We start from the raw sequence: 26816 nt of genomic DNA on the forward strand, positions 1-26816 counted from the left end.
ATATGCAGACTAAAGAATTTGGAGGACTCGACCTTTAGAATCTATGGCAGATGATGAAGATACACGTACCGGTACCAGTATCGTAGTTCTGAGTGACAAAAGAATAGTAATCGCATAAATATTTCTGTCCACTAATACGTATTCACTTTTGAACTACTTTGATTGGACGTATTTTCTCAAGTCTATAGTTTCGAAGTACGAATGTAACTGTAGTACTGGCAGATGCGTTAAAATTAAACTTCTATAAATATGGCCCTGATATCAACCGCTTGTAAATGAATTATTTAGGTAATGTGAGGCTTACTTACATACTACCATGTCAACAATCACTGCATTGGTTATTAGGTTTATATATACCCGAAGGTGAATATCTCTGACCACTGTCGATATGTTGTCAAAGTGGGCGTGCAGCGGGAAGTTTGTTTGGTCTTTGATGTATAGTGGCGCTATGTTTTGATTTCATCATGTTGCCGATTTCTAGGTTATGTGTAGTGTATACTTTTACAGTTTTTAGTCATCTGTTTAGATTGGCTTCCTTGGCAGTGGGTGATGTGTTTTAAACAATAGCCACTCGCATGTTCAGTAATTTTATAATCTTTTATGAACGTCTTTCTCTGTGGTTGAAGACGTTTACTGTCATCGGTGACATTTCATATACGCGATGACAGGTGACTTATTTCATCTCTCAGAAGTTTAGTTTCGTTATAGGGAATGCTTGATTCCAGTTTTATAAGGTGAACTAATTTTTCACAATTTCCATAGCAGATAAGAAGCATCAAGATGACATTGGAAGCCTCTTTGGAGGCATCACTTTCTTCGCCAGGAGCCATCCAGGCGAAATGTGTGGCAGTAATGGCCTGCCATTGACGCCGAATTCTATAACTATTTATGGAAGAGCACAGTTTCTCAAAACCATCAAACATCCGCATTTGTGTACATACGTGGACATAATAAGAGGAAAACATGGTTAGTTTAATGAGTGGTTTTGGTTCCATTAACTCTTATTACTCACAATACCGGTTCGATGCCTGCATCTCGTGGAATTGGAGAGCAATATGTGTGTAACATCAGTTGTGTGTGTCTCCTTTTTAACGTTTCTAGCAGGCCACAAGTTCTGTGAATTATCTTCAACTTTTATAGTCCTGTCTTCCTCAGTTGCGTGTAATGTTACGGTATATTAATAATTTTTACTTATGGACCGTCTGACAGCAACTGAATAAAACACAATTTTAGTGCCATACGCGTTTCGCCTTTATTTTCTGCGAGGCATCATCAGTGGCAGGTTGCGTGAGCAATTTCCTACATATTACGCTCCTGTTGCATTTTTGGTGTTCTTCTTCTTCTTCTTATGAACGCCAATTTGCGGTTTTTTGGCTTTAAAACAAGCGTTCAGTGCATAGTGTTGTGGAATGGGGAAGAAAACCGCAAATTGGCGTTCATAAGAAGAAGAAGAACAACAACAACACCAAAAATGCAACAGCAGCGTAATATGTAGGAAATTGCCCACGCAACCTGCCACTGATGATGCCTCGCAGAAAATAAAGGCGAAACGCGTATGGCACTAAAATTGTGTTTTATTCAGTTGCTGTCAGACGGTCCATAAGTAAAAATTATTAATATACCGTAATCTGTGAATTATAATTAGCCATTCTCAACGGGTCTCAATGAAATCGCGTGTAACCATGTTTCTGGCATATTGTTTTCCGGTTCTAGGAATTTTATGAATTTGTAGATAGATCCTTGCCTTTCATATTGTTAGTTAGTACTTTAAAGACGAGTGTGGGTAGGAGTTGACATGCTGCCAGATGCTTCTGTGTGTTTGTTGTAAGACAGAACGTATTTTACAGGATGTGATATAATAATAGTAATAATAATAATAATAATAATAATATCATTCAACACAAACCAAAAGAAATTTTACCAGACACTAGATAACACACACATTAAAATAGAGAATCTGCCAAACATAACAGACATGGAACACTTTTGGAGCAACATATGGTCAAACCCGGTACAACATAATAGACATGCACGGTGGATGCAAGCAGAAACAGACACATACAAGATGATACCACAAATGCCTGAAGTGATAATTTTGCAGCATGAAGTCACCCGAGCAATTAATTCTACGCACAATTGGAAAGCCCCTGGAAATGATAAAATAGCAAATTTCTGGCTAAATAAGTTCACCTCAACACATTCACATCTAACTAAATTATATAACAATTACATTGCAGACACATACACATTCTCTGATACACTTACGCATGGAATAACTTATCTGAAACCTAAAGATCAAGCTGACACAGCAAACCCAGCAAAATATCGCCCCATAACATGCCTACCAACAATATACAAAATATTAACTTCAGTCATTACACAGAAATTAATGACACAACACAGAACAAAATTATAAATGAAGAACAAAAATGCTGCTGCAAAGGAGCACGAGGATGTAAAGAGCAGCTGATAATAGATACGGAGGTGACATATCACGCTAAAACTAAACAAAGGTCGCTGCACTACGCATACATTGATGACCAAAAAGCTTTTGATAGTGTACCCCACTCATGGTTGCTACACATATTAGAAATATACAAAGTAGATCCTAAATTGATACAGTTCCTAAACATAGTAATGAAAAATTGGAAAACCACACTTAATGTCCAAACAAATTCAAATAATATCACATCACAGCCATACAGATCAAGCGTGGAATATGCCAAGGAGACTCATTAAGTCCTTTCTTGTTCTGTCTTGCTCTGAACCCACTATCCAACATGCTAAATAATACAAATTATGGATATAATATTACTGGAACATACCCACACAAAATCACACATTTGCTATATTTGGATGATCTAAACCTACTGGCAGCAACAAAACAACAACTCAACCAATTACTAAAGATAACAGAAGTATTCAGCAATGATATAAATATGGCTTTTGGAACAGACAAATGTAAGAAAAATAGCATAGTCAAGGGAAAACACACTAAACAAGAAGATTACATATTGGATAACCACAGCGACTCCATAGAAGCGATGGAAAAAACAGATGCCTATAAATATCTAGGATACAGACAAAAAATAGGAATAGATAATACAAATATTAAAGAAGAACTAAAAGAAAAATATAGACAAAGACTAACAAAAATACTGAAAACAGAATTGACAGCAAGAAACAAGACAAAAGCTATAAATACTTATACTATACCAGTATTGACCTACTCATTTGGAGTAGTGAAATGGAGTAACACAAACCTAGAAGCACTCAATACACTTACACGATCACAGTGCCACAAATATAGAATACATCACATACATTCAGCAACAGAAAGATTCACATTAAGCAGAAAGGAAGGAGGAAGGGGATTAATTGACATAAAAAACCTACATTATGGACAGGTAGACAATTTAAGAAAATTCTTTATAGAACGAGCAGAAACTAGCAAAATACACAAAGCAATCACTCATATAAATACATCGGCTACACCATTGCAATTTCATAACCACTTCTACAACCCTTTAGATCACATAACATCAACAGATACGAAGAAAGTAAATTGGAAAAAGAAAACACTACATGGCAAGCACTTGTATCATCTAACACAGCCACACATCGATCAAGACGCATCCAACACATGGCTAAGGAAAGACAATGTATACAGTGAGACGGAAGGATTCATGATTGCAATACAGGATAAAACAATAAACACCAGATATTACAGCAAGCATATTATTAAAGATCCCAATACCCCAACAGATAAATGCAGGCTTTGTAAACAACAAATAGAAACAGTAGATCACATCACAAGCGGATGTGCAATACTAACAAACACAGAATACCCAGAAGACATGACAATGTAGCAAAAATAATACATCAACAACTTTCCATACAACATAAACTAATGAAACAACACGTTCCCACATACAAGTGTGCACCACAAAATGTACTGGAGAATGATGAATACAAATTATACTGGAACAGAACCATTATAACAGATAAAACAACACCACATAACAAACCTGACATCATACTCACCAATAAAAAGAAGAAATTAACACAACTAATCGAAATATGCATACCCAATACAACAAATATACAGAAGAAAACAGGAGAAAAAATTGAAAAATACATCCAACTGGCTGAGGAAGTCAAGGACATGTGGCATCAGGATAAAGTTGACATTATACCAATTATACTATCAACTACAGGAGTCATACCACACAATATCCACCAGTACATCAATGCAATACAGCTACATCCAAACGTATATATAAAACTACAGAAATCTGTAATTATTGGTACATGTTCAATTAAGCAAAAGTTCCTAAATGCAATGTAACATATACCGTACAGTTAAAAGGAAGTCATGCTTGGTCAAGGTCCACGTCACTTTCCATATTTTACCACACCTAAGATCTGAGAAAGGAAAGAAGATAATAATAATAATAGCTTTATTCAACATCGAATGGTACACTGCACATGTACAAAGAAACAGTAATGATTAAAGTTATTTGTACGATGCACAAGACACATTCTTCTGAATATGTCATTAATTTACAACAAAATAGCATGTTTACTAATTTCACAAAGCATTTGTTGTTCTTCATATAAGTATGGTGCTGTTTTAATGTGTAGAAAGGGTGTTTTACTAAAAATTTCTTAAGCTGATGTTTCACTTTAATTGTAAGAAGAGCCATGACTGCACTAGGCAGTGCATTAGCTAATTTTATACCTGTGTTCTGAGGCCCCTTTTCGTAAAGTGCTGTTCTGTGCCTGCCAATTTAAAATCTTTCTTTATTTCTGTATTGTACTGGTGGAAATCTGAATAAGTGTTTGGGTGCAATCTTTTCACAAGCAATATGGCTTTCAGAATGTATGTGTTTATAACAGTTAACACATCTGTTTTTGGAAACAAGTTGCGCAGGATTCCCTATATTTTACTCTACAGATTATTCTCACACCCCCCTTTTTTTTTCAGAATGAGTAGCTTATCTAGATTAGCTTTGGTTGTTGCCCCCCAAATTTCAATACTGTAGTTCAAGTGAGAGGAGAAAAGAGCATGGTATGCAGTCTTTAGGACTACAGTGTCTTTACAGAACTTGCTAATTGTACTGATTCCAAATATATTTTTTGACAACTTAGTTACTAGGGAGTCAATATGTGTGTCCCATTTCAGGTTGTTTTGGATTGTTACGCCAAGGAATTTTACACTATACTCTTTCTTTACCAATTCGTTGCCAATGTATAATTTAATTTCATTATTCAAACTTCTTTTGTTAAACTCCATAAAACATGTTTTACTGGTGCTTACATTTAAGTGGCTTTCATTAAAAAACTGAACAATTTCTTTTGTCACATTATTACACTCGGCCTCTAGTTCATTGCATGATTCCTTTTTACACACAATGGACGCGTCATTGGCATACAGAACAATTTTGGAATTTATAATACAGTATTTAATATCATTTACAAAGATCAAGAACAGAAGGGGTCCCAACATCGGGCCCTGGGGCACGCCATATTTTATATTTGTATTTGTATTTCTTTATTGGTCCTGTAAATCGTGTTTAGGTACATTTTTTGCACAAACGATGTAGGACAAGTCAGGTTGGTACAGTATATACATCATCATACACATTGTTATTTTGAAAGGTTAAATAATTAAAAATTATTCAATACATGTTGAATATTGATGACAAATTTAATATAATAAAATAAAATGATAGACTTATTAAGAATATTTGAGCAATTACACTATACTTTTCTGGTACTCTAAAAACTCGGAAACAGAATAGAAACAGTGGTCAAGCAAGTACTCTTTCAGTTTCACTTTAAACTTTTGTAAATTTTGCATATGTTTCAAGTAGTATGGCATGTGATTGTACAGCATTATGCCAGTATGATACACTCCTCTCTTACAGATGTTTGTACTTACTGTATTGACAGGCAAGTAATGTTTCTGCCTAGTATCATGAGGGTAGTAATCACAGTTATACTTGAAGATATTTCCACCTTTTAAAATACTTCCTTTTTTTAATTTAATATTTCATACATATTTAAGCAAGGAAGAGGCAGTATACTGAGATTTTTAAATATTGGTCTACAGGAGTCTCTGTACTTAGCATGGTTTATTATTCTAACAATCTTTTTCTGTAGCCTAAATGTTTTGTTTGTACCTACGGAGTTCCCCCAAAAGATAATGCCGTACATCAGCAGTGACTGACTACTGCCATGGTACATTGTGATCACAGACGCATGGCTTGTATTTTGTGCGAGGATTCTTACTGCATACGTAAGTGTATTTAGCTTTTTATGTACATGGTTAAGATGTGTCTCCCATTTTCGGTTTTGCTGTATATGTATACCTAAAAATTTTGTGTCGCTCACAGATGAGACAGTTTTTCCATCAATTTTAAAATTGGTCTTGCAGGATGTAGTTTCTGTGAATTGTGGAAATTGACTATCACTGTTTTTTCATTATTTATTATTAGCTTGTTTGTCCTGAACCATTGTGTCAAATTTTGTATTATACCTGTAGCTGTTTTTTTGTAGGCTTTCCTCATCACGTGATTTGATTAGGATATTTGTGTCATCTGCAAAAAGTACTGTTGTCCCTTTAGTTATTTTTTCTGACAAATCATTAACATAAAGAATGAAAAGAATTGACCCAAGGACTGACCCTTGAGGAACTCCATATGTAATGTTTTGTGCATTACTGTAAAAATTACAAATTTTTTGTGTTTTTATGTCTTTGTATTTCATTTGAGTGATCTGTTGATGGTCATGAAGGTAGGAATGTATCCACTTGTTTGGCAGGCCTCGTATTCCATAATTACCTAGCCTCTGCAACAGATTATTATGATCAATTACATCGAAGGCTTTACTAAGGTCAAGAAATATGCCAGACACATGTTGCTTATTATCCACTGCAGTTAGAATTTCATTTAAGGAGGTATAAAGAGCTGACTGTGTTGATCTGCCAGTTCTTAATCCGTGTTGCGCGTTTTCTTTATTTAGAAAGGCTGTCAGCCTTCTAAGAAGTAGTTTTTCAAGAATTTTTACCGAAGCCTGACAATACTGATACAGGTCTATAGTATGCAGCTTCATGTTTGTCCCCATTTCTTGTACAGTGGTGTCACTTTTGCCATTTTCAGATTTTTCAGGAATATACCACTCACGAATTATGAATTGAAAATATCCGTTAGTGGTTCTATGATAGATGTTACACTTGCTTTGATGATAATATCTGGTATTTCATCAGTACCTGCTGAATACTTATTGGGTAACCTTTTTATAATGACAGATAATTCCTCAGGTGTTGTTGGAGACATGAATAGGGTTCTTGTAAGAATTTTTGTATCTGACTGGAGTGTATTGCTCTGTGGTTGTGAGTTGTAATGTTTGGTAATCAGGTGGTGTGCAACATTAGAAAAGTAGTTGTTAAATTTATTAGCCACTACTGTGGGGTTGATTATTTTATTGTTGTTTTCATGAAGTTCTATATTTTTGTGGGCTAATGATGTAGTACCTGTTTCTCTTTGTATGATACTCCAGGTTGCTTTAGTCTTATTCCTGGAATTTTTTGTTTGTTTGTCATTTTCCATTTTCTTTGCTTTTGTTATAACTTCTCTAAGTATTTGTTTGTATTGTTTGAAGTAAGTGATAAATACAGGATTTGTGGTTTGCTTTGAGTATTCATATAAGTTCCTTTTATTCTGGCATGATATTTTTATTCCTGTTGTGATCTATTTATTTGGTTTGTGCACAGAATTCATAAGTGACATTTGTTTAGGAAAGGCTATTTCAAAAAAATGTTTGTATGTGGCCACAAATTTATCAAACTTGTCATCTGTGCTGTTTGAACTGTTAACATCAGTCCAGATTTCTCTTCTCAAGAGAGAACAAAAGTAATCTATGTTTTCATTATTAAACTTCCTCACAATACTTCTAGTTTTCTGGGCTTTCGTTTATTTATGCAAGTGATCTCTGATTTGTAGACACCACTTTCTGTTTTAAGCAGAACAAATTGTTTTCTATTGCTCATATAATACTTTATTAGGTCATAAGCAGTGCCTCTAATGCCCATGCTTGTCTAATAGGATGTCAACATTCACACAATCAAAGGCTTTTTCCAGGACTAGGTATACACCTGTCACAAGTTCCTTGCTTTCGATACCCCTTAACACCTCTTCAATTAGTTGAGCAGCTGCAGTGCTGGTTGATTTACGTTTGAGGAATCCATTTTGTTTTTCAAACATCAGGTTGTGTTTAAGGAAGTTTATAATCCTGTTGTATATAACTTTCTCAACTATTTTGGAAAAGACAGGAAGGATTGAGACTGGTCTGTAGTTTTCTATTTTGTTGTTGTCACCTTTCTTAAAAATGGGTGTTACCTGCGCTATTTTTAGTCTGTGTGGAAAGGTGCCTGATTCTATTATATTGTTGACTGCTACAGACAGAGGTACAGGCTTTTAAAACATTAATATTTAGGCCATCATGCCCAGCTGAATTAGACGGTTTTAGAGAGCTAATGATGCCCATTATTTCTGCACAGTTTGTGGGGGCTAGATATATACTATGGTCATATGTGTTACCTTTAAAACTGTAGTGCATGTTTTTATGTTTCTCATTTATAGCTTTCCCTACAGAAGAAAAATATTCATTAAAAATATTTACAATTTCCAGTTGGTCTTTTATGTGCATGCCAGTGTCTTTCATAGTGTCGTCCATACAGGATTTGTCATTGCAGGTTCTAAAACTGTTTATGACTGCCCAGATGCCAGCAGTTATGTTGTGTGAGTTTTGAAGCTTATTTGCAACATATACCTAATTTCTCTTCCAGTTGTCACACTGATAAATATTTACACTTGAATCTATCAGAAGTAAAACAAACCAGGAAGTTATTAAATCTGAAAGAAGCACATATTACCCAATTGCAATACACGCACTGAACCAATCTTCTGATACTGAGTCATTGCATGGGGGAGTAAGAGATGAACATGGACATAGACATAAGCATTTCTAGGGGTATTTCACCATTGATAAATGTAACAGAGGGTGAGGAAATACTAAATAATGTGGAAACATGGAACATTTTAATATTCTGTCAAATGCAATGAAGTTTCTTAACAAAAAATCATAAGTAGAAAATATTTTTAATAATCATTTTTTAAGTGTTGTAGAGAAAATAGGATCCAACTATTCATTAGAAAATGCAAGGCTGTATATGGAAGAGGTAATGCCTGTGCAATTTGAAAAAATTCAAATTCAAGCGACCTCTCCTACTAAAATTAGGAAAATAATAAATTCACTCAAAAGTAAAAGCTTACATGGAATTGATGGCATTTCCTACAGAGTACTAAAAGCTTTTTCCCAGCCACATATATTGTAGCTCACTGAAACAGGACATTTTTCAGGATGGACTGAGATATGCTATTGTTAAACCATTGCATAAATGAGGGGGGGGATAGGTCTGATGCTAACAACTGCTGCCCTGTCTCACTTCTGACAGTTTTATTCAAAATTCTTAAAAAGCAATGTGTCAAGAGTAGCTTCGCATATCGTAAAAATTAAGTACTGAAAAAATCTCTGTTTGGTTTTCAGGAAGGCTTTTCAGCAGAAAATGCTCTCTGTCCTTTCATTGATCAAATATTACATGCTCTGAATAACCGAACACCACCCATTGGGATTTTTTTGTGATCCCTCCAAGACTTTTGACTGTTTGAATTGTGAAATTCTTCTAGATAAGTATAAGTTTTGTGGTGTGAGTGAAACAGCAAAAATTGTTTAATTTATATTACTGGAAGAATGCAGAAGGTTCAAATTAGTAGTACAGATAGGCTGCAAAAATCAGCAGTGTCCTCTGAGGAGGTATCAAGAACAGTGCCCCTAGGGTTCAGTGTTTGTTTTCATTCACCGTTTTCATATGGCATCATATTTTTGGGTAATTCATCATTAAGAAAAAGAGTATTCATTGCACAAAAGCTTGTAATCATAATAATGACTTGCCTCTGTACATTCGTGAAGGTCCAGAGATAGTTATTCATGCAGATGATACAGGTCTAGTAATCACACTGAATAAACAAGAATTAGCTGAGGAAATTGTAAATAATATCTTTCACAATATGAGTATTATCTGCTTTTCTGCAAATGGGTTGTCTTAATTTTGACAAAATGCAGTATTTACAATTTTGTATAGTAAATGGTGAAACACCGTTGATAAATATAAGCTATGAACACAAGTCTGTTGCTGCTAAGGTAGAGTATTCAAAATTTCTGGGTGTGTGCATTGATAAGAAATTGAATTGCAAGAAACATGTGATCTGGTGAAACAGTTACACACACACACACACACACACACACACACACATACACACACAGGCACAGAAGGGGATGAATTATGCTGCCACAAAAATCTTTTGTCATTTGCCAAAGAGCATTAAAACTTAAAAGTCTCACAGATACCAACCATTATTTTTAAAAAAATGAAAAGAATTTCTACATGACAACTCCTACACAATAGCTGAATTTTTAGATATGAAGTAGTAATTCTTAAAAAAGTTACGGAAACTTATGTTAAACAGACAAGTTCCACATTACGAAATGTCGTATTCATGGTCTGTGGAACAAGTATTAATGTAATGTAATGATGAGAATGGGGAGAGACAGTCCAGTAATTAGACATATTTGCATTTTTTCAACAATGTCACATTAAATAATGCCCTGGTTGACTCATATTTAAGAAAGAAAGTGAGTAAATAGCTTATAAACCTTCTGTAAAAATAACACATGGTGCTCACCCACGAGCATTTTGTAGAAATCTTGTTGAGTTCGGCATTCTGGCTATTGCTTCACATAATATTTATGCCCTCATGAACTTTGTTGTAAATAATGCACCGTGGTTCAAAAGGAATGATACTGTGCATAATTAAAATATCTGAAGGAAAATTGATAATCACCATTCGACATTACAGTTGTCTTTAGCCCAGAAAGGGGTCCACAATACTGCAACAGAAATTTTTTATCAGTTACCTAAGGATATAAAATGACAAACAGCAAAGTCAAATAATCTGAAAAGAAACTGAAAAAGTTCCTCCATGACAAAACCTTCTATTCTGTAGAAGTGTAGTTACAATTGCAATGTGTAAAAAGTGGTTGCTAGAAATTACCAACTCAGCTCTGTATGTTTCTTTAAAAAATTACAAATTAATTTGCATTGTGAATGTTAAGTGACTTGTTTCACACCATTATAATTTATCATGTAGAGTGATCCATGGAGCAGGAAACTAACTTTGTGGTCTTTATGAATGAGGAACAGTTCTTTTTTGTGAATAGCAGAGTACTAAATGTGTTGGTACTAAGGGTCGATATGTCCAAAAGACATGGAGTAACTGTGGGAAAGTCACCAGTAATTAGTAAAAATACCTAAAATAAGTGTAGAAAAATCAAACAGTTGAAAATACAGGGTGGAATAGTGACAGTATTATGAAAAGGGTAGCTGAGTCACAAACAGGCAAAACAAAAAGACTCACACAATTAAAGCTTTCGGCCATTAAGGCCTTCATCAACAATAATCTATCTGCGACCCAGCATCTCCCTTATATCGTGAGTAGCAACTTTCCTTTTGCAACATTGTTACATTCCAACCTGGATTTTCCATTGTTTGAAAAGAATGGTTGCTATTCACCATGTAGCAGAGATGCTGAGTCGCAGTGTGTTTGTGTTTTTGTGTGTGTGTGTGTGTGTGTGTGTGTGTGTGTGTGTGTGTGGTTTTTTATAATTCTGATGAAGGCATGTTTGGCAAAAGCTTTGCTTGATAGTCATTTCGTGTGTCTGTCTGTGACTCAACATCTCTGCTATATGGTGAATGGCACCTGTTCTTCTCATAATATTGTTAAAATAAATGTGGTCAACACAAAGGGCAACAGCACCATAAATTTTTAATTTTTTGTTAAAATGCCATTTTCTCAAATCAGCACAGATAAATGAAACAACTAAAGGTATTTTCTTCTATATGTTGTTTGTAATGAAACTGCGTTGGAAGCAGGTGCTGACAGGTATGAATATTATTGAGAGTTCAGATTAATAAGTCATGGTTGCAAAATTCTGAAACAAATTATTCACTGAAGAATGGAAAAAAATGGTAGAGATTGATCTCTGGGGGAATGTGTGTGGGTTCTGGGAAAATGTAGGAACATGTAAGAGAATACTCACCTTATGAATGACCTTAAAGATGCATTAAAAGAAAGAGATAGAGAGAGAGCAAAGACACATTTATGTCATATGTAGAATTAGAAAAGCTTTTGAAAAAATTGTCTGGAATAGGCTACACTTTTTCAGATTTTGGAGTTTACAGGTATAAAATACAGGGAGCAAAAGATCATGTGCAACTTGAACAGAAACAAGACTGCAATTATGAGAGTCAAAGGACATGAAAGGGAAACAGTGGTAGAGAAGACAGGGTTATAGACTGTTGTCAGTGTTATTCAGTTTGAAGATTAAGCAAACTGTGTCTACATCTGCATCTACATTTATACTCCGCAAGCCACCCAACGGTGTGTGGCGGAGGGCACTTTACGTGCCACAGTCATTATCTCCCTTTTCTGTTCCAGTCGCATATGGTTCGCGGGAAGAACGACTGTCTGAAAGCCTCCATACGCGCTCGAATCTCTCTAATTTTTCATTCGTGATCTCCTCGGGAGGTATGAGTAGGGGGAAGCAATATATTCGATACCTCATCCAGAAACGCACCCTCTCGAAACTTGGCAAGCAAGCTACACCGCGATGCAGAGCGCCTCTCTTGCAGAGTCTGCCACTTGAGTTTGTTAAACATCTCTGTAACGCTATCACGGTTACCAAATAACCCTGTGACGAAACGCGCCGCTCTTCTTTGGATCTTCTCTATCTCCTCCGTCAACCCGATCTGGTATGGATCCCACACTGATGAGCAATACTCAAGTATAGGTCGAACGAGTGTTTTGTAAGCCACCTCCTTTGTTGATGGACTACATTTTCTAAGGACTCTCCCAATAAATCTCAACCTGGCACCCGCCTTACCAACAATTAATTTTATATGATCATTCCTCTTCAAATCGTTCCGCACGCATGTGAAGCTTACCAAGGAGAAATTTAGAAAGTGAATTATGGTTCAGAGAGGAGAAATAAAATCTTTTAGGCTCATCGATAACATAATTCAATGAGAGATGGGAAAGGACTGGGAAGTGTAATTGAATGGAATGGGTAGGGTCTTGAAAAGAGTTTATAAGTATGAACTAAAGTAAATCATGGGCAAGGGAGTGCAGTCAATGTAAATCAGGTGGTGGTGAGGGACTTGGATTACAAAATGAGATACCAAAAGTAGGATGAGAATTTTTCTGTTTGGGGAGCAAAATAACTGGTGATGCATGAAGGAGGAGGATGTAAAACACAGAATGTCACTAATTAGAAAAGTATTCTGAAGAACTTTGTTTAATTCAAATTTAATTTTAGCATGAAGAAGTCCTTTATGAAGGTATTGGTGGAATGTAGTCTTATGTGGAAGTGAATTGAGGGGGGTAACCACTAGACAGGAAAAGAATAGAAGCTTTTGAAATACAGTAATACAGAAGAGTGCTGAAGATTAGATGGGTAGTAACTAATGAGAAGGTACTGAATTAAATTGGGGAAAAAAGAAATGTATGGTGCAACCCGTTTAAAAGAAGGCACACACTGAAGTATCAAGGAAATTCAGTTTGGTAATGAAGGAAATATGGGGAGGGAGGGGGTGAAAATTGTTGAGGGAGACTTACACTTGAATACAGTGAGGAGGCTCAAATAGATGTAGGTTGCAGTAGTTATGCAGAGTTAGAGAGACTTGTGCAGGATTGATCAGCATAGAAAACTATGTCAAGCCACCCTTAAAGAACAAGGGACAGTAGATTGAATTAGACAATTATATTGACTTGTTGCTGTTCATTAATTGGGTCTGGGATGAAAGACTCCATATTACTTTCAACGTGATAAATGCTGTGAACAGGTTCATTTAGCAGTTCATATTTAATGCTCTTTAGATTTCATTACAAAGAAGGACCTTCCAAAATTTTGAATTAAAGTGTAAGTTAACAAGGATAAGTGCTTGTCAGAAACAATTGCTAGTGCAGGTTAACTGTCATTCATGTTCATTAGCACTAATTTCACTAACCTGTGCTAATATATTTTGTCATAGAATTAGTTAGGACTAATATAGGTCACAGTTAGCTAAATAGCTCTCTCTTTGAAAGAGTCTAATGGTTTTTCATACCATTCATCTGCTAATGCTTGCTTAATATTTGCATGGGGACACTGCTTATTACAAGACAATCAGGTAGTCTAATACATTTCTAATTTTTTATTGGTAAAAATCTGTCATTGATATTTAAAGTAAGTTTAGTGGAGCTTAATGTGATTTCAGAGTAGAATCTCTGTCTTAAGGGATTCATGATGTTGGCTAATCTTAGGAGCTCTGTTATTACATGAAGGTGCAATCACATTTTGTACTTTTAGCTGATCTATTGGGATTGCTCGTCGGGTAAAGTGATTGCCTATTCAGGCAAGGGTCTCACCAAGCACAGTCCTTTACACTGTCAGGAAGTTTCAGAACAGTTGCTCACTTTGATAGGGAGTGGAAGATTCAGTCTTCAGACACCCAGTGAACCTTACCACAATACTTTAAATATGATGTTAATGCTAATACATGATCTTGCACCAACACAGTAGTTGCAATTAGAACACTTTTATGTTCTAATTATTTCAATGCAACTTCCAAATCACCCTGAATATTTTACATTACCTGTTCTTTTACAATAGTTATGTTGTAATAGTAGCCTAAACACTGCCGCATTGCCGAAAGTGAGCTGTATCATGTCTCATTGAAACTGTAACACAACAGTGAAAAAGATACTGATATTTTAGTTAAGATTATTTGTGTATACATTTGTTTACTGAAAGATGATGTTTATAAGGTTAGGTACTTTGGTTACTAAAAGTTATTCATGTTTCAGTTAGTGAGAGCTATTCACTTAATGTATTGTTAACTTTATTTGCAAGTGGGCTATGCATAAATTAACAGATTATAATTAATCTCATATGTCAAAGAATAATGTTTAATATATGATTAAAGTAAAATTGCTGCAACATTAAATTATGTTTCTAAGAAATTCTTTGTATAGTTACAATTATGTTTTTCTAACATTGGCATTAATCAATACTTGTTGACAGAGAGGACGATGGTGGTGTGTCAGTATCATCCCAAACCTTTAAGTGGACAGTTTCTCCCACTCAATGCATTACAGAAATTTACTATGCAAATAGTTGATGCTTTAAATCACCTGAATACTTTGCGAATTGTCCATCGAAGTCTTTGTCCAGAAAACATATTAGTTGATGATAAAGGAGATGTGAAGCTCTTCAATTATGGACTTTATTACATGACTGGAGAAGGAACTGATGTTTCATTTCCCATAGGGTGAGTAGTGTTATAAAAATTTGAGTCATATGTTGTATAGAACAACAATTGTGTGGCTATTTTATGCCCAACAGTGGTATTTTCTTGGGAAACTGTCATATAGAGATTCCATGAGTTTGTAAAAGAACTCTGAGATTATTTTTTATCAGCAGGTTTTGTGTGTGTTTTATAGAGGCTGCTACCAATCACAGTTCTTTGTTATCATGCTAAAATTATTTTCATATTGCAGCATGTGTTGAGATATAACATCAGGCAGATTAGACCAGATAGATTGTGGGCATGGAGGCTGTGCTGTGAAAATTGAGTTCCCACCTGCAGTTTTTAGGATCAAATTCTAATGTGGAGGATCCAAATGGCATAGGCATTGAAGCAGCTGTAGATTGGAGGGAAGTTGGAGCAGAATGAAAGAAGATCCACTGTCTGCTTCTACATAGCTGTGGTCAGTTGAATTATTGGTGAAGAAATGTTTCCAAAGAAGGGTTGCTTAAAAGAAAGCAGGTGTTCGACATGTCCAATAAGATAAGACTCTATATGGACTGAAAGTGAGGCCTTACAAAAGGACTGTGACTATCATATACAATATTATGAGAGTACAGGTTTACAACCAGGTTAGGATTCTGGGGATGATGCTTGGGAATAGTGTGATTAATGCGATGAGAACTAGGTTGTAACTATTTCAGGAGGTGAAGTGGATTAGCTATGCAAGTTTTTTGAGCTATGAGAGGTTAAGTGGGGGTAATGAATTCTTTGGTGGTTAATGGTATGCTCAAGTGAGAGTGGGATACGATGGTGCTGAGAATGTTGTTATAACTCCTCGAGAGCAAGTTTTGCCCACTTGCAGAATTGCTGTAATGCAAAATGAGCAAAACAAGAAAGGAAGGGTAGAGTTTAACACCCGCTGACTGTGGTTTTGCTAAGCAGCACATATACTTGGGTTATGAAATGACAAATAGAAAATTGACCATGCCTTTCTTAAAGAAATCATCCTGGCATTTACTGGAGCAATTTAGTGAACTCACACAAAACCTAAATCAGGATGACCGAACAGAGATTTGATCTGTTGTTCTCTGACATGGAAGACAACTGCGCTAACCACTGTGCCACCTTGCTTGATCAAATTGAGCAGACACATATTAGTAGATGACTGTTAGTGTGCTAAGTAGAATTAACATTGGTCTATTGTGGTACCTGTCAGAAAAGAAACTGTAGTCAAACAGGGACTCAAAAATGAAAAAAGCAGCAGTCAAAAATAAATTTTGAAAATTTTGAGTGGTGTTTAGCAGAGAAGGGATTAAGGTAGTTCAGATAGTGAAGAGGGCTATATGCAGATAGTGGAAGAGGGCTATATGGAAGATGTACTATGCCAAGACCATCGTACTGATCATACGTGAAGATGAGCAGTCAAGAAGCTATATCCATGAATACTATGGTGGATGTCTCATTATCTGTGTGTGCAGTATGTTATGTGAATATTCAGATACTTGATGGAGACTGCAAGTGTGATCTGACATTCATAAAATACTGTATTTTACTGAATGTTGCTCTTTATATGTAAAACCAAGTAGTAATTCTGTTCTGTTGAACATTATGTATATTTAACTGCAGATACAATTAGGTAACCATGTTGTGTGTGACAGTAAGCTAAAAGGTTGAAATATTAATTCAGAAAGCAACCAAACTCACTTTGTAATTGGGTTACTAATACACAGACTGGCATGAAAAATGCACCACATAATAAATAATGTGTAATTATCTATTCAGTCAAAGTGAAGTACTTTGTTCCATATTTTTGTGTGTGGTATGTTATGTTTATTGCACCAGCCTCAATTGTTTTTCCCACAAAACCTTAAAAACAGATTTACTGAATATGAGGCAATGCTTCTGACTCTTACAGCATTTATTGTTCCACCTTGTATTGTTTCTCTTTCAGTTGTGTGTCTTTAGGATCCTTCTGTGAGTATTAGAATCAGATTTCTGGAGTGAGTATTCTCTTAAGCCCTGAATAAACTACATGTGCTGTTGCTTTAGGGAAAGTTGGTTGCAGCATGTGTTATGGTGGAGATGTGTTGAGAGCTACACCTTCCACAATTTCCAGAACTGTAAGAGAACAGGGAAACTGGAAGCTATGCTAGGAAATCACTGTCGGAACTAAGACAAGCAGTATCGGTAAGAGATGGTCACTTCTTAGAACTTCAGTTTCTCTGCAACCATCACACCACTTCTGTTGAAACATGAAATCTGCTCCATCAAGTTTGAGGGATTCACCTGTGGGAGAACTATCCATAGACAACAAGAAGAAGCCATCTTCAATCCAGATGACATTCTACATGTCAAGAATCCACCATAAAGTGTTATGCAGCTTGACTGTGTTTCACCAGGGAATATCGTGGCTGGAAAGCACAACAGTGGGAGCAAATGTTGTTCACCAATGCATTGTGATTTAGCCAATGATCACTTGATGGTAGTACAGAAATGGTCTGGAGAAGGACTGGGAAAAAGTTTTCCCCTTTCATATTTTCACTGAGGATACCTTTTCAGGGTGATTCTCTCATGGTGTGGGCAGGAATCAGTATGACTGCAGGGACATATTTGGTCTCCATGGAGGACGGGCACCTTAAAGCACATCAGCATGTGGAGGAAATCTTTCACTCCATTTATTGATGGTTTTACAATAATACATGCTCATGTGTTCCAAGAATTGTGGTGTCAATGGAAGCATCCAATTCTACCCGTCTGCTTTGACCTATGACATAAGGGTGTTGTGGTGTGTGATCTCATTAAGGCACGGAGTTTGAGTTGGCTGTGTTTGTAGATGTCTTGTCGTGTTTGATGGCACTCTCTCTCTCTCTCTCTCTCTCTCTCTCTCTCTCCCTGTGTGTGTGTGTGTGTGTGTGTGTGTGTGTGTGTGTGTGTGTGTGGTTTTTCATAGTTTTAGGTGTTGGTGTTTTTGTATCGATAGTTATGGTTGACCTATACAGGTCAAGGGAAATGACCGATTACAATTTTCGTAGTTTTATATGAAGGCATTGGTGTTTTGGTATTGTCAGCTGTGGTCAAGGGAAATGTCTGATTCCAATTTCCGTAGGTTTTGCTGCTTGCATTGGTGTTTTGGTATTGTCAGCTGTGGTTGACCTATACCGAGTGTTACAAAAAGGTACGGCCAAACTTTCAGGAAACATTCCTCACACACAACGAAAGAAAATGTGTTATGTGGACATGTGTCCGGAAATGCTTACTTTCCATGTTATAGCTCATTCTTTAATTCTCTTCAAATCACATTAATCATGGAATGGAAACACACAGCAACAGAACTTACCAGCGTGACTTCAAACACTTTGTTACAGGAAATGTTCAAAATGTCCTCTGTTAGTGAGGATACATCCATCCACCCTCCGTCACATGGAATCCCTGATGCGCTGATGCAGCCCTGGAGAATGGCGTATTGTATCACAGCCGTCCACAGTACGAGCACAAAGAGTCTCTACATTTGTACTGGGGTTGTGTAGACAAGAGCTTTCAAATGCCCCTATAAATGAAAGTCAAGAGGGTTGAGGTCAGGAGAGTGTGGAGGCCATGGAATTGGTCCGCCTCTACCAATCCATCGGTCACCGAATCTGTTGTTGAGAAGCGTATGAGCACTTCGACTGAAATGTGCAGGAGCTCCATCGTGCAAGAACCACATGTTGTGTCGTACTTGTAAAGGCATATGTTCTAGCAGCACAGGTAGAGTATCCTCTATAAAATCATGATAACGTGCTCCATTGAGCATAGGTGGAAGAACATAGGGCCCAATCAAGACATCACCAACAATGCCTGCCCAAACGTTCACAGAAAATCTGTGTTGATGACGTGATTGCACAATTGCGTGCGGATTCTCGTCAGCCCACACATGTTGATTGTGAAAATTTACAATTTGATCACGTTGGAATGAAGCCTCATCCGTAAAGAGAACATTTGCACTGAAATGAGGATTGACACATTGTTGGATGAACCATTCGCAGAAGTGTACCCGTGGAGGCCAATCAGCTGCTGATAGTGCCTGCACACGCTGTACATGGTACGGAAACAACTGGTTCTCCCGCAGCACTCTCCATACAGTGACGTGGTCAATGTTACCTTGTACAGCAGCAACTTCTCTGACGCTGACAGTAGGGTTATCGTCAACTGCACAAAGAATTGCCTCGTCCATTGCAGGTGTCCTTGTCGTTCAAGGTCTTCCCCAGTCGTGAGTCATAGGCTGGAATGTTCCATGTTCCCTAAGATGCGGATCAATTGTTTCGAACGTCTTCCTGTCGGGACACCTTCGTTCTGGAAATCTGTCTCGATACAAACATACCGCGCCACGGCTATTGCCCCGTGCTAATCCATACATCAAATGGGCATCTGCAAACTCCGCATTTGTAAACATTGCACTGACTGCAAACAGTGTTCGTGATAAACACTAACCTGTTGATGCTACATACTGATGTGCTTGATGCTAGTACTGTAGAGCAATGAGTTGCATGTCAACACAAGCACCGAAGTCAACATTACCTTCCTTCAATTGGGCCAACTGGCGGCGAATCAAGGAAGTACAGTACATACTGACGAAACTAAAATGAGCTCTAACATGGAAATTAAGCGTTTCTGGACACATGTCCATATAACATCTTTTCTTTATTTGTGTGTGAGAAATGTTTCCTGAAAGTTTGGCCGTACCTTTTTGTAATACCCTGTGTACATCAAGGGAAGTGTCAGATTCCTGTAGATTTTGTAATTATTTTGTTGTGTGTTTTGGGATCATGGTATGTTTTTTTACTGTTATATTTAGCTTGTCCCCTCCCTAAACCCCCAATTTCCCGCAGTTGTCCCATTAGTTTGATTGTATTTTTGGAGCGAGATGTTATTGCTTTATATATAAGTATTTTTGTGTATTTTGCTGTGTGTATGTAGTGACATCATGGACACCATATTGGAGACGCTTAGAATAGCCGTTTCCGCCATATTGATCACGTCGTGGGTCAAAGCATACGGATGGAATTGGACACTTCTGTAATCTCGAATTGTGCAAGAGTTGTTGGGTGAAGTGGAGATTTGTACTATGTCCTGTTGAACATGTATGGAAACAGGTGGATTTAAGGGCACATCAGCAATATTTAGAGGCCCTACTGGACCTTTGGGAGACCCTCCTGGAATAATGAGGAGATTCATCTAGAGGATATTGTAGCACTAATCAGGAACATACGTGAAAGGTTGGATGCCATGATTGGTGCAAGAGGAGACAATATACATTTTCGAAGATGCAGGAAGATCTTCGAAGTGGTGCATTACCTTCATGAGCTTCTCAAAATTTGCTTGAAGTGTGAAGCCATTTGTTTCACTTCCACATCTCTGGCTTAATTCATTTATAATCATCCTTTTTTATTGTTGGACACTCAGAAGGTATTATACAACAGTAATTTATTGTAAAAATAGATTAGTCTCATAAAAGTGACTGGAATTTAAAATAAGAAATTCAGAATAGAGATTCTGTAAGAAATGTGTTTTTTTTTTTTTTTATTTTTTTTTTAATTTTTTGGAGCCAGTCGGTGAATAACGTATCTATTGTAGAATCTTTCGCTTCATTGTGCCACTAACACTGGAAATAATTTGAATTACCATTCCAGCCATCCAAAATACATGGCTCCAGAAGTGTTGCTTGGTGCACAGTCAGGACCAAAAGTGGATGTTTGGTCATTAGGTATGATACTACTTGAACAAGCTATGGGTAAAACACTTTGGGCTGGTTTACGCCTGGCTCAGTGGCTAAGAAAGGTTCTTAGTTTGCTGCATTGTCCTAGTGTTGTGGAGAAGATAGCAAGAGAGCATAACTGCTGGGAACAGTTACAACAGGTTAGAAAATGATGTTAATTGTATTTTTCCATTCATGCAGATGTACTGGTTTGAATACTGTAGTAGTCATTTATGTAACACATGAAGCCTTGTTACTAAGAAATGTTTATGAATGGTAAAAATGCATGTATAGTAATGCTGAACATAAATTAATCAAGCAAAGTGCATGTCTGTGGATGAGGGCCACACCAAGTGCAGAGGTTATGAGGAAACTAGAGATAATTGTATACTTTAGCAAAATCTGAACTACAACAATAGTTACCAACTTTTAATATAGTTACCAACTTTAATTTGTATAGAATAACCAGAGAGTGATAAATACGAATGTCTGAGTAATTCAGCATGTCTGAGTAATTCAGCAACACACTTCCCCGAGTCAGACGATAACACTATGATGTTCAATTTGATGGCAAAAATTAAATGTTTGATCTACATTATAACTGAAAATTTCACAGAAAAACTAATGAATTAAATTTGGATGAGTACTTAAGACTATTGGTAAAGAGAGATCCATTAGCATATAATGTCCTTTGAATTCAGTTAGCAGCATGCATCAGACAATACCTTGTAACAACATAAATTTCCAGGAGTACTTAATTCTTATTTATAGATTTCATGACATGCTGCCATGTTCACTACATACCTCGCAGTAGCCGACTCCTTCAGTTATCATGTCTATACTTGGGCAACATGCTGTAAGAAACCACAACATTTTGGCATCATAAACAACTCATCTTCAAATGGGACACCCCTCCCATAACTTGGCTTCTCAGTACATGTATAAATTTTGACAAGTGGCCGTCATGTCATCGCCATAGAGCCACAAGGGGTGATCAGCAGTCTACATCTCACTGCCAATTTGAATGTGGAGTGTCAGGGGCCAAATTTATAGGGCTGTACAGAGAAAAATGCATCCACAGACTTCAGCAACTGACACCAAAATCCTCTCTTTACTGACACCACATTTAAGAGCTCAACGACCGGCATGGGCCAGTTAACTTTGTCGGTGGACCAGGGAATGATGGGGGCATGTAGCATTGTTTGATGAATCCTAGTTTCAACTGTAGTGTACTGATGAGCTTGTAAGTATGGCATATGTCCCCTGAAGCTGCTTGTCAACAAGGTTGCATCCAGGCTAGCGGCTTGGGCTGCATTCACATGGTTCTAATTAGCCCTCACCGGCCATCTGTACTGACGTTCGATAGGTAAACACTTTGTGGACTTTTTTACAGACTGTCTACATCCTTTTCTGACATGAGAGTATCCTGATAAAAAGGTCTGTTTTAATATGACACTGTTGCACATCACCCCTCTTCAGTTGCATGCAGGTAGCTCAATGGAGACTCCCCTAGATCACAACCATGTTAACTTGATGAAGTGTTTTTTTTGGAAACTGTCAGTACCCTTTATATGATCACTAAATCCTGAACCAAAAACACAAAAACAACTGTTGCTAGCACTGTAAGATGTATAGATCCTCGTAGACTCTGTGCCTTGATGTGTTACTGCAGTTCTGACAGCTCACGGTGAAGCATCTTGCTGTTAACACCTCATCTAGTGCCTACCCATGCCTGATTGCTAGTGAGTATACATTCCATGAAATTCTCACAGATTTGTGTAATCTATTTTATATTTCAAATGCATTATATTTTTAACAATAATTTTAATCTTTTGTTTTATGAGTTGAAGAATCCCATATAAGTTGTTTAATATAAGGAATACTGAAAAACAGATACACAGTATTATGTGTATCTGTGTAGAAAATGCTTGTAGAAAATGCACTCTCAAGCTATCTTAAATTAGAGGCTGATCATTAAATCAAACCCTAGCAAGTTTTGCACTACTACCAAGGATACCAAGTTGGTGTGACTTCGTAAACTTAACCCTTAAATGCATGATTTTTTATTTCAAGCTGTAAAAATTACCATGTTTAGTTTATAGTGCCTACATTTCGAAAAAAATATTGAAAAAATTTTTAAATTAAATTAACAAAGCACTATTGTTGAAAATCGCTTTGTAGCTGATCAGCTACATTTTGAGTTAACACCTTACGAGCCACAATAAATGTGCTTATTTTGCTCTCTCAATTTTGACCAAATCTCTCGTAATTTAATTGTTGATTATGATTAAATACTTTGTATAGGAAGGGAAAAATCCTAAAATAATAAATAGGACATTAATGTTGTAAATATTGAGCATTTATTGTATATTTTATACACTTTTATATATGAACAATAAGGTATCTAGTTCCAACAGGTTTGTACCCAAGCATGTGATAATCACTTTACATGAAAAGTTTGAAAACAGTTCTTTTGTTTGTGCAAACACAATGCAACTGCACATTTATTACACTGAACCCAGGAAAATCCCTTGCATCCTGGCATTTTGCACCTCTGTCTCACTTGCAAGTACGAAGGCAGGTGACCTACTTGATCCAGCCTTACATCTTGTGGAGGTACATGTGCTGTGGGCCCCTTTGTCTTCTTAGCTTGTATTTGGTTTTCGAGTTCATTACTTGGCCTTCCACGTTTTGCTGAAGTTTGACCTGAGCGACACAAACAGTGAGCAATTTCCATTCGAAATTCGGAGAGTTTCATAGTTCTCCTAATCCCTTTGGTTTCTGCTACTCTCCTATACAACAGCCAGGAATTGACTACTCCCATGTCCAGGAGATGGTAAAACAATCTTATATACCATTTTCGACTTTTCACAAGAATTTTATGTCGACCCATTATGCTGTCAAGAAGGTCAACACCTCCCATATGTTTATTGTAGAGCTTAATTATTTGTGGACAAGGTATTGTTATTCTTGACTTTGTTTTTTTGTCATACCTCCCTGCTTCATGAATAGGCTGCTGTCCAGCAAGTGTAGAAAGCAACATCACACTCTTGTTATCTTTCCACATTACATTTGATATGTCGACACCATCCACTGTTGCGACGCGCTCTACTGATGCACCTCGTGCCATTTTCTTCAGCTCAGCTTCTGAAGGGAGCTTGCAGTCTGGCACTCTGTTTCTTCTGACTGTCCCAAGTGAGTAAATTCCTTGTTTATGTAACCATACAAGCAGTGGCAGACTTGTGTAATAATTGTCACAGTACAGTTTGTGGTTCATATTTCTTGGTAGTATCCTACTGAGTCGAACTACAACATTTGCACTTGCTCCCAAGTCTTCCTCCCCAGTCACTCTTTTTTCTGGTTCATTTTCATCTCCAGTGAAAATCTCAAAATCGTAGGCATAACCAGATATGCCACTAATAACAAATAATTTGTATCCATATTTATGAGGCTTGTTTGGCATGTATTGTTTCAAATAACTTCTAGCCTTTGTTGAACATATCTGTTCATCAACAGAAACACACTCCTCAACAGGTATTGTTTGAAACTGAGATCTCATCAATTCTATTATGGGTCTTATCTTGAAGAGTCTATCATGACCTTTTTCACCCCTGGGTATCATTGCACTGTTGTCATTGAAGTGAAGAAACTTACGTATTTGCTCATACTGATTCACTGTCATTGTTGTCTTGATCAGATGAGTACCAGTAACTTCTCCCCAGTAATCCCTCGTATTAGGTACATGAACTATTGACATTACGAGACAGATGCCTATAAATTTTTTTATGTCATCACAGGATAAATCTATTGGTCTATCAGGATTACACTGCACACTGTATCTATGAGACTCTTCGACAATTAGATCAAACAATTTAGATGGAAATATATGTTTGAAGAATTGGTATGGAGTATTTAAGTTTATTACTTCTTCTGGTAACGAAGTATTGCCATGAAATTTTGACTGCAGTTCGGGAATAATCAACTGTTTATCTTTCCAAACCACACTCCTGCTGTTTTTGGTAACATTTTTGCTGCTGCATGGCAGTTTCAGAGCATTATCAGACAACTGTGACGTCGATTCCTTCATTATAACATCAGATTGTCTTGTTCCAGAAACATCTTCAGTCCTAATTACTGGCACTTGACTTTCTTCGTCACAACTGTCACTATCACAATCAACAGATTCTGGAGCAACATATGTCTCATCTTGAATGGAATCGTCAGAGAAACACTCAAGATCGTCATCACTGCTTAGTGGAATCTCTAACCATTCCATAAGCATTTCTTCTTGACTCTTTCGAGACATTTTTACGTCAGCGCCTGAAATGCAGTAAATGAAAAATGTAGCTGATAAGCTACATACACAAAAACAGGCCTCATTTCAAATCTATCGCAAAGACACTCGAATTAACTGTTTACACCATATCTACTTACGTTTTCAAAATGAAAAAGTAATTTTCAAACCCAGAAATCAGTGCACAAACACCAAAAACACACCTCAACTTTCCGCCAAAACACACACTTGGCAGTATGTCCACACAGCTCACTGTCGAACTGCTTCAGCTCGTCCTGCCATCTATGATCGCTATGAAGAACTACTAGAAACTGCAGCGGAGTGTATACACTTAGCTACATAACGAATTTGATCGAAAATGTTTCTCCATATGGAATAAATCGAAGAAATGAGGTCTGTAGCTTATCAGCTACAGTATGCATTAAAGGGTTAAATATCTCGTAAATTTAGAAAAGTTTACAGTTATGAAATGGATACATTGCTGCTCACCATAAAGATGATATGTTGAGCTGCAGATTGGCTGGAACTAAAGCCGTGCGGATTGGCCACACAGTGTTTGGTGCTATGTCACAGATTGTGTGGCTCCTCCTGCCAGAGGTTCGAGTCCTCTCTTGGGCATAAGTTAGTTTAAGTAGTGTGCAAGTCTAGGGACCGATGACCTTATGAGTTTGGTCCCATAGGAATTCACACAGTTTAAACACACAGGAACTAAAAAACTGTTACAGACTGAGCTTTTGGACAAAACCTTCTTCAGAAAAGAAAGGAAAATACGCGCGCGCATGGCCCCCCCCCCCCCCCTACACACACACACACACACACACACACACACACACACACACACACACACACACACACACACACACACGTGAGTAGTCAATAAGTTAACTATTTCCCATAGATAATTGACAATTTATGTTGAAATGATGTGGAATGAATCCGTTAACTGGCTGTAAACATAGTATTTTTGTGTTTTTGCCTACATGCTGGTTATTTACATATTAACAAATAAGAGCAGTTGCTGAAATTTAATAAAAATGGTCTTATTAGTAATGAATGCAGAACTTAGCTTTCATGGTCAATGCTCTTAAGATTCCTTAGTTGTGAATCTTGACCCACCCTCACTGTAAGACGTAAACAACAGCGTGGAAACAACGAACCAAAGCTTATTTCTCTTCCACATACAAGCAAACAGCAGTGGAGAGCATAGACACACATATAGAAGCAATCCTGGTACTGATACAAGCAGTTGCTGGCATTAAGTATGAATACAATATGAGGACAACTGCCTGCTGTACAGCACTTACCAAAGGAGGGCTCTGGTA

At 37.0% G+C, this 26816-nt stretch overlaps 1 protein-coding gene across 3 annotated transcripts in view; it reads left to right on the top strand.

Moving 5' to 3' along the window:
* The first annotated feature begins 445 nt into the window (after positions 1 to 445).
* Positions 446 to 26816, top strand: part of LOC124805186 (TBC domain-containing protein kinase-like protein) — a 77652-nt gene continuing 51281 nt past the window's right edge. For 2 of the 3 annotated variants that reach the window (XM_047265677.1, XM_047265679.1), the window contains exons 1-4: positions 446 to 668; positions 763 to 966; positions 15244 to 15490; positions 21136 to 21361. In XM_047265677.1, coding sequence (XP_047121633.1) covers positions 662 to 668; positions 763 to 966; positions 15244 to 15490; positions 21136 to 21361 — 684 coding nt within the window. In that variant the 5' untranslated portion in view covers positions 446 to 661. The remainder of the gene's footprint in view (positions 669 to 762; positions 967 to 15243; positions 15491 to 21135; positions 21362 to 26816) is intronic. The other variant, XM_047265678.1, reaches the window with a different exon arrangement.

Source organism: Schistocerca piceifrons, chromosome 7 (assembly GCF_021461385.2).
Source record: "Schistocerca piceifrons isolate TAMUIC-IGC-003096 chromosome 7, iqSchPice1.1, whole genome shotgun sequence".
Classification (NCBI taxonomy): Eukaryota; Metazoa; Arthropoda; class Insecta; order Orthoptera; family Acrididae; genus Schistocerca; species Schistocerca piceifrons.